General features: G+C 47.7%; 1 protein-coding gene across 1 annotated transcript; it reads right to left on the bottom strand.

The window, feature by feature from the left end:
• On the bottom strand, window positions 1–2,915 carry SHISA3 (shisa family member 3). Its single transcript, XM_074589255.1, has 2 exons — window positions 2,618–2,915; window positions 1–1,731 (listed from the first exon to the last, which is right to left on the bottom strand). The coding sequence occupies exons 1-2, from the start codon at window positions 2,904–2,906 to the stop codon at window positions 1,280–1,282; spliced, it is 741 nt and encodes a 246-aa protein (XP_074445356.1). The 5' UTR covers window positions 2,907–2,915; the 3' UTR covers window positions 1–1,279.
• Between the last annotated feature and the right edge of the window lie 6,794 nt (window positions 2,916–9,709).

The following is a 9,709-nucleotide window of genomic DNA, read 5'->3' as shown; positions in this document are numbered from 1 at the left end:
CAGAAGGGCAAACAAAATTTATTCCTAGGGCAGGATGTTTTAAATTAAAACACCCAACTAATCAGTGTCGGTTTAACCACATCTTTACCACAGTTCCATATAAAAGACATTAATTGATCTACTAGTTCGCTATATATTCAGAATTTTATATTATATTAAACCTGCACAACAGGTGCACAGTTAGAGACGTAAATCATTCACAAAAGCAAAATTTAACTATTTTTAACAGGAAAAAATACAGTATAGTTACACCATCGAAACGAAAACTTGCTCATCCAACGCTACCTGTACAGAGACATACAGATGACACAACATTGCAACCACACAGTTTATTGATTATTTTTTTGTGTGTGTGTGACTACTAAATAATTAGTGTTGTCAATGCTGTAAATACATTTTAAATTACAAGCTTGTCTTTACATTTCATACATGGCTAATTTTACAAATAGAACTTTGCGATCGGTTCGGCCAACTTACACACGTTGCTGAGCAAAAAGGCAACAATAAATACTTCCTTCTGAAATATGCTTTAATATAGCGCCATTTTTAGAATTTTCTGCAGAGAACTTATTAGTGATATTGCTGAATACATTCTGCTTTTCTCATAGATGATGATTTGGCTGCTTGGGACTGGCACGTTTTCAACTAGCGTAATTAGTACTAGTTTTACCTATCGTAGTTACAGTTTACTAATGCAAATATGCGGTGTAAGTTCAGGTATATTATGTGTATTTTAAAAAACCCCACGCATTTTGATATCTATAGCAAAATACTTTCTTTTATTTTCATTGCTCATGGAAGCGGGAAGCAGTCAGCTCTTTTCGGCATCCGCAAACTCTTCTCTTTAGTCTAGTTCCTCTCTGACTTCTCAGGCTTAGCGCTGCTTTATAGAACTAGTCTGATTATTACCAGTGGAACGCAGCCACCGTCTGTTAACTAAGTTAATAGCACTTAAGGTTAAAACATCATTTATAACACCATGAAATGAGTAATTTTATCCCAAAACGGTTTTTCTACTTGTCTCCGAACATGTTCCGCGCAAATTAGACTGAACGACTCAGAGCGGTCACTTGATTTAGAGCAACTAAGTTTGGGATATTTTACAATTCATTCGTGAGTGTGATCCAAGTTCGGGAAATGAGCTCCCAAACGAGACCTTGTGCTTTTCCAAGGGCAACTCACCCACGGGAACGGTTCTGGCTTCCGCAGCCCCAGACCGCGTCAGGGTGAGCCCCGGCAGCAGCTTCCCAAGACGCCCGGCATTTCTTGACAACTCCTTTCAGCTCTGACTAAAATCGGAGCAGCTCTTCCCAGCCAGGGCAGGCTCTGGCTGGAGAGGATACCCAAAGTACGGCGGCGACACCAGAAATCCCGATGGCTGGGTGAGGTGGACGGCGTGGGCTGCCTGGAAGCAGCCGGATGTGTACGGAGGGGGTGGCGATGCCGCAAGGCACCCTGGCTCTGCCCGGGGAAAGGAGAACCTGCGAACGGAGCCGCCGGTGGAACTGGAGCTCGTGGCAGTACTGGACTGCCTGGACGGCGTCCTGAAGCTGGTGGAGGCCAGGATCATGGGAAGAGTCTCGGTCTGATAGCTCCGCAGAGAAAACCGTATGGGCTGCGACGGTTGTTTAGGTCTTAAACACGTGCAACAATAAACCGCTACCAGAGAGCCCACGATAATGAAGGCAATAAATATTGATCCAACAATGAGGAATGGGACGTAGATCGGTTCTGGGAGAAGAAAGAATAAGAAAAGCCGCGCACATTAGCCTGCGAAGCGACAGGTCTGCTGTGCAGAAACGAACTCCATAGAGTCTACGAAGCCCCGCACCGTTTCAGCCCCACGAACACGCTGAGCTGCTCGTAGGACAGAGCTTCCTACCACGATCCTTAGCACAAAATTAAAGTTTAAACCCCGCGCGTACCAGGCAAAATTACTTTCTGGTGACAGTTTTAATGGTTACCAATGGTAAAAGCTTTCTACAGCGTGTCCCGTTGGTGGTTCCGGTTAGGTTTTGCTCAGGAATCGCCCTCCTCTCCTCCTCCCTCGCCCCCCAAAACTGTCGGGACTGTCCAATGTAACAGCCTGAATCTGCCGGCGGAGCTCAAACGCTGCGGATGCTGTTAAGGTGGAAAATAAGGGCAGAGCGTGTGACTTGGGACACCAGCCTCCCTCTGCGCTGCCGGATTCCTTTTGTTCGGAAACCCGGCGGTCCCTGGCACCGTGGGGCTGTGACTGCAGCGCACCGGAGCCCGGTCTCACCCCCGGCGACAAAAGGGAAGTTGAACGGACGCCGCCAAGTTTCCCGATGCAAACTTCAAATACAACCCGTCCCTTCCAGGTGGGTCGGACCCCGCCGCCGGGACCCCTCCGGACGGCGGAGTTAACGCCAGCGGCCGCATCCCCGCACCCCCGCTGCCTCCCCCCGCTGCGCACCTGGAGCCGCTCCCGCCTCCTGCCCCCCCGCGCCCCGACCCCGGCTCCGGCACCAGCCCCGCAACCCGGCCGGGCTCCGGCGGCCGAGGGGATGCTCGGCGGAGGAGGCGGGGGGGGGTCCGGCTACCCGCCCGCCCCGGGACCCGCGGCGGGGTGGGGGGGGGCGGACCGGGCACTCACGGGCGGTGACTCCCGGGTCCGGGGGCTCCCGGTCGTTGGTGCAGCCGCCCTGCTCCAGGCGGGCCTCGGCGGCGGCGCAGCAGTAGCGCAGGGCGCAGGAGCCGCAGCAGATGGTGGCGGCCGCCGTGTCGAAGCCCTCGGGGCACTGAAAGCCTTCGTGGTAGCCCCCTTGCCCGTCCACCCAGCCGTGGCAGTACTCGCCGCCGCCGGGCTGGCCACCGCCGCCGCCCCCCAGTAGCCCCACCAGGAGCCAGCGCAGCAGCAGCCCTCGCCGCCGCCGCCCCGCCATCGCCCCGCCGCCGCCGGCCCGCTGCCCGCCCGCCCCGCCGGGGCAGGCAGGGGGCGGCCCCGGGAGCCATGCGGGGCCTCCGGCGCCGCGCCCGGGGGGGTGGGGGCAGCTCCCCCCACCCCCAGCAGCCCCCCGCAGCCGCGCCCCCCCGCGGGGCTTCCCCGGGCTCACCTGCCGCCCCCCGGCCCCGCCGCTCCGCTGCCGTCGGGGCTTCATCACCCACCCCCCCGCCACCGTCCCGCTGGTCGCTGCCCGCCCCCCCGCTGGAGGGAGCGGGGGCTGCGGCCAGGGCGAAGAGGGTTTTTCGGAGGCGGGAGCGGGGCGGGGGGGCTTCAGCCTGTCGGGGGCTCGGCCCCTCTGCAAAACGGGCTGCGCTGAAACGCGGGCATCTTCCATCCCCGCACATGCCCCCCCGCCTCCCCCCGTAGCCCGGCGCCCCCCGGCAGAAGGGTTTCTGGCATTGGCACTTCATTAAAGCAGCCCTGCGCTTCCAAGAGTTAAAAACCAAAACAAAACAAAACAACACAACAAGCACGGCGTATGATTTATTACAATTTCCTTTCCTCGATACTTTTTTTTTTTACGTGCAAAAAGCCATCGCAGTATATCCCCAGAAGATTTATAGCCTCTTTTAGTCAAACACCAGGCCCCGTCACCTTTATTTTCCAAAGGGAGAGGGCGAGCGTGGGGCTGAGGAGGAGGGACACATCTGTTCATATGAGCGTCTGATCCTTTTTCTGCTGGAAGAATAATAGCAAGTCACCAAGCATCAGGAAAACCACAAAAGGAACTGCTTATTCATTTATTCTTGGGAAAAAGAAAAAAAAAATATTTTAAATGAACTGAGCAGATTTGGACTTCTGGTTCAAGCAAAGAAACATTTCTTTAAATGATGTGTCCCCTGTGTGCTATCTAAGAGGCGCTCCTGCTTTCACAGTAAAAGCGCTTACGAAACTTATATTAAAGTTGGGCTGAACTAAAGAATTCATTTTTACTGCATCTGAAACTTCCTGCCATCATTTACGGCTGGGGTATGAATATGTATATCGGAGTCTGACCACTTGTCAAACATTTTGAATGGCCGTGTCACTAATTTCCAAAGTTGGCAGGTTCGGTGAAACAAAAGGAACAAAGTGTGCTGTGTAGCAGCAATAAAACTGTGTACCGAGAACCATCTATCAAGACCTTAGACTTCTGGCCAACCCCTAAATACAGTCCACAAGCACAATATTTGTGTTTGTTTTTCTTTTAACTGATCTATTCTCTCTTTTCTTTTTTTTTTCCCCTCCCTCTGACCCATTTTTTTTTCTGTTTTCATTTCTTTAAATATAACCAGAACTACCAGATAGGAAAAGCAAATCAAAAAAATTGCATAAACGCAAAATATTTTTCATGGCTATTTAACAGGTGTAGGTATAGAAATAACGAAATCGGACCTTACAGAAAAGAAAATAGATTTCGAACGTGAAGATGTGATACTCTGTCCTCTTCTGCATTTTCATTTTGAAATGATGATGTGAATTAAACTTGTACCAGCTGTCCTGACTCCGAGTTCCTCGTTTTTATAGGCCAATGTTAAATATTAATATAGTTTTGCATTTACTTCACTGTGGGTTTAGAGCAAACATAACCTCCATGGAATGTTTTAAAATGTATGGCTTTTAAAGGCCTAATCCAGCTTCCAGGAAGGTCAGAAGGAATCTCTTTGTTGACCAGGATGAGGCTTGGAGCGGGAGCTGGGTAAGGTCTGCGCGGGATGTTCAGCTCTCCTCAGGCGCAGGGGACAGAGGGACAACAGATCCCTCCTGTCAGATTTGCAGGAAAGCCACGTTCGGTAGGCATTGCTGAGTAAATGTCTTCATAAGAATGTTGACTTTGATAATTAAATCACCAGCTTCCAAAAAAAAAAAAAACCAGAAATGAAAAAAAATCCTTCTGATTTTTATATATATGTATTTTTTTATAGATACATATTTTTATATATATACACATTAGATATTAAGCTACTGCAGGGACTGCAGAGATACTCTTCTCGGGGAGGAGGTAGCTGGGGGAGGTCCCAATCCACAGGCATCAGCAAGGTTTTGACCTGGGTTTATTCCTCCTGTGTTGCACCTCTAGAGCTTGGATCGTTAATAAGAAGTTTGTCTTTGTGTCCCCTTTAGGCAGAGGCTCCTCTCTGCTCCCCTCTTGTGCCCCGCGGTGGCAGCTGTACAGGGGCTCCCCCAAACAGCCGCAATTACCCTTCTCTTTATTTCAATCCCAAATCACCCCATCCTGCAAGAAAAATCCCATAAGGGCTTAAGTATTTGCTTGAAAGTGCATATGTGGGTGGTTTATTTTTGTGTGGATAAATGGCATTTCGATCACCCCAGTGGATCTATCTCACTTGTGCCAAATAAAAATCAGAGGCAGATTTCGGTACTGCTCTTGCACACACAGAGTGAACCTTGAAACCTTGAAGATACAGGATCAATTTTCCTATGAACTGCTGGGCTCTTAACTGACTTCTTTGGGCTCATTTTTTGCTTTCTCTGAAATATTGATGCAGTTTACAGAGTGGGATGTGACTCTAGCGGAGGTGAACTGGGTTGTTCTGACCCAGCGAGACAAAAACCTTTGTTCTGCTCCCCTTCTGTAAAGGTTGCATCTGTGCAACCGCATCCTTAAAGAATTTGAGGTGCTAGCAGATTCATTTGCATCTGTTTATGTCATTTGCTTTAAACTAAACCCACAAATAATTAAGAATACAGGAAAACATGTCATGCAGACTGTCGGTGAGCATCCTTCATCTGCAGTTTGAGGGCATCAGATGGCTCTGAGTACCTCACTACTAGACTGCTTTTTCTTGGGCAGCGTTCCTGCCAAGTACCCACGCTGATTTTGCTTATTATTTATTCTTAGCTTATTTTTTATTCTTCCAGCTTCCAGGTGATGTGTCATCATTAATTTTGAGCAGAAAACACTGTTTTTGAAAGCTCATGTAGCTATTGCTGTTGTTTATAAAGCTTGGTATTAAAACTAATGAAGGCGAGATTAGTCATACAACAGGCGGAGAAGATAATTTCAGTGTAGTTTCAGGTATTATTATTTACCGGGCTTTTCTTACTGTCCCCACAGCAAACCTATGGGGAGAGCACGTGATAGTACTCCTCATCTGCTTCGGTGCAGGAGCAGACGGTTTTTCTGAAGTGACTTCTGAAATGATTGCATCCCTGCACGCAGTAGTTACCTCACTTCTGCCAAATGGATCGATTGTAAAAATCAGATATTAAAATCTCCTTAAACAGATTCAGAGTTCCTACCAATAATTTTACTACACTCCGTTTTCTGGGTTTGGGCTTTTTTTTTGTTTGGTTTTTTTTTTTTCTGTTTTCGCTATGATGCTTTTGGGGTTCCTTTAGAGTATAAAGCAAGTCAGTCAGCCATGAAGCTCTAGCTTGAGAGACCGCTTCAGGCGCGCACTACTGATGTTAGTAAAGCCCCAGGACTTTGGCTTGGCTACTAGAGTCGGAGCAGAGACTGGATTTTCCAAACCCTCCTAAATAATGTCACACTTCCGTCTTGACGAGGGTAATGATACATGGGCTCAGCTCATGTCTTGCGTGATGTAACCATCAGGATCGGTCATTTCACCCTGGCTCTTCATTAAATATGGTCTTGTATTTCAAAGAACATAAAGACCAAATTAAGTTTGTCTTCTATTTCAAAGAACATAAAGGCGAAATTGAGTTACCAGCTTCTAAAAACAGCCTGGTACAAGCAGATTTCCCTTTAAAAGTAAAAAATAAAAGAAAATGTACCATCGAAATTGCAAACCCTTTAGCTATGTGAGTTGCTTCATTAAGCCCATAAGGACTGTGCTGAATAAAACCCTGTACGCTGCTCTCTAAAACTATGTCCTTAGTCTTGGCTGCTTGTTGAGAAAGCCCTTCCTGCAACCCCCTTGCTTGGGAGAGCCACCTGCCAGGCCACGCGCATCCCCGTCACCTGCCAGGCCACGCGCATCCCCGTCACCTGCCAGGCCACACGCATCCCTGTCACCTGCCAGGCCACGCACATTCCCGTCACCTGCCAGGCCACGCGCATCCCTGTCACCTGCCAGGCCACACAGGTTTCCCAGCCCGGGACGGCTGGCAGGAGCACCGGGATGTGCCTCAGCCTCAACCTCTCACCACGTCTCTGCTCCTCCTCCGGCTGCAGAGACCTGTCCCATTGCCTACATCAGCAAATTAAGTCAGACCTGTGAAAACCACAAAGCGTGCTGTGGTTGGTTCAATCACTGGGAAACATGCTTCTTTTCTTCTTCTTTCTTGCTGCTTTTTTCAGCATCCTTTCCTATCTGGGAGGGAGGGATCATGCTGGACTGTCTTGGGTTGGGACCCGCAGGCCCTGACAGTCAACTCGTTATGATTTATTTCTGAATAACTATTTCTAATATGATCTATGATTTATTTCTGAATAAATATGGCTGGGATTTTGCCGGCGCTGCGTTGTTTTTCACCCCGGTCAGGAATGTTACCGTGTTTTCTGAAGTCTGTCAGGAACCCTTGAGGGGGAAGGTTACATGGGCCAGCCATTAAAGGCAGCACCACACGCACTTGCCCACAACTAACCCATTGAGAAAGCCGGTTACAGCTTTTGGAGAAAAATGTCAGGGTCAGGCTATCTCAGCCTCATAACTGCCAAAGTAAGCAAGATTAGTCACGCTATAAATGCCTCAGGGCTCACTCAAGAAGTAGGATGTTGGGTTACTGATATCTTGCTATGTATATATACGTATTGCAGTGATGTTCCCTTATCTGAAATCTGTAGCACTGCTGGGTGGAGGAGTTAGGTTCAAACTTCAGAAATCATTATTCTCCTTCTAAGGCAACAAGAGCAGAAGACATTTTCAAGCCAGCAATGCAGCCCTCCCTGTTCAAGGGACATATTATCCCTGCCACCTCCCATCTATCCTTTAGGAGATCGCTCTTGTCTTACACTTGAGCTCTACAGAGACCATGTCATGAAAGATGAAGAGATTTCCTTACATACAGTAACTTATGTGCACCAAATCACAGAATTGTAGGGTTGGAAGGGACGTCTGGAGATCATCTAGTCCAACCCCCCCTGCCAGAGCAGGATCACCCAGAGCAGGTTGCACAGGAACGTGTCCAGGTGGGTTTGGAATGTCTCCAGAGACAGAGACTCCACCACCTCTCTGGGCAGCCTGTTCCAGGGCTCTGCCACCCTCAAAGTAAAGAAGTTTTTCCTCGTGTTGAGATGGAATTTCCTGTGTTCCAATTCGTGCCCGTTGCCCTTTGTCCTGTCACTGGGCCCCACTGAGAAGAGCCTGACCCCATCTTCTTGACATCCGCCCTTCAGATATTTGCAAGCATTGATGAGGTCCCTCCTCAGTCTTATCTTCTCCAGGCTAAACAGACCCAGGTCTTGGCCTTTCCTCATCAGAGAGGTGCTCTGTTCCCTTGATCATCTTCGTGGCGCTCTGCTGTTCCCTCTCCAGTAGTTCCCTGTCCCTCTTGAACTGGGGGGCCCAGAACTGGACACAGCGCTCCAGATGTAGCCTCACCAGGGCAGAGTAGAGGGGGAGGATGACGTCTTGAATGTATCTCTTGTACTCAACCGCAGTGGTGCTCTCTGCTTTCTGTCTCAGCATCCAGGTGCGCATAGAGCTGTTACAAGTAGAAGAGCAAGGACAGATGTCTAGAAGAGATAGGAATTGGTGATCTTATTATGGATGTGCAGTTACCCTTCCTTCACTCCAGCTGTAGCTAAAAATAGCCTGTCTTATGGCTACTGAGCAAGGTTTTCTGAAGAGGTGTTTACTTTGCTTTTAAACCAGAAGTTCCTGTGTTCTTGAATTCAGAAACAAATTTTCCAAGCAACTTTTCTCAATTATGAAAAAACAATACCACTAAGTATTTGCACCACCAACTCTCCCCAACAGCGATAGCCAATAAAATCCTAAAGAAGAAGTCAAAATAAAGTGTAAAAATGACCATTTCTTTGCGTTTCTAACAGGTATTTTCAAAGCACTGAACAGGGGAAAAGGTTTTGACTACCAAAAAAAGAGACTGAAAAATGGTCACGTTTTGACCACTGCTTCACCTGAAAAATGCTAATCAGCTACAATTTGGCACACAGCTCCTTCTCGGCAACTTGCGGACAAAGAATGAGTTATTGCTAGTAAATAACTATATTCTCTAACAATCTTTGTCACTGTCACCATTTTTAAGCAGTACCAGCTAGAGGAGGAAAGCTCAATATGCCATTGCCATGCAATTCCCCAAGCAGAGTTACTGGTATAGTCATATTAATGACTAGTGCTACGGAAAGGTCAGGGGAGAGAGATAGCATCAGTCAGACCTGCTTTGCTCCATAGTGGAGTGTGCACTCCTTTTCCCTTGCAACAGAATTAATGACAAAAAAAAAAAGAAAAAAAAAATGAAAGGATGTGAGAGAACATGACACCTGAGTATAGAAAGAAAATGTGCTTCGCACGGAATGAAGACGACTGTTGTTTTTCCCCTCTCACGGAGAAAAAAGAACATTTGAACATTCCAGAAGAAAAAGTGAATACTTACTAATGCAATTTTTTGTCAAAATAAATACTGCTAAATATGAGGGCACTGTAAGCGGTTAATCCTTAATTAACAGAGTGCCTAATAAACATGTGCCTGGGTTTAAAAATATACACTTTCCATTATTATTATTATTATTATTACTATGATGATGATGATGATGATGAAACTAAAGCGTGAGCATAACTGACAATTGATGTGTAAAGAAATCTCCAGATG

Source organism: Larus michahellis, chromosome 5 (assembly GCF_964199755.1).
Source record: "Larus michahellis chromosome 5, bLarMic1.1, whole genome shotgun sequence".
In the NCBI taxonomy this organism is placed as follows: domain Eukaryota; kingdom Metazoa; phylum Chordata; class Aves; order Charadriiformes; family Laridae; genus Larus; species Larus michahellis.
Note: the sequence above shows the minus strand (reverse complement) of the source record. Positions and strands in the feature narration are given on the sequence as shown.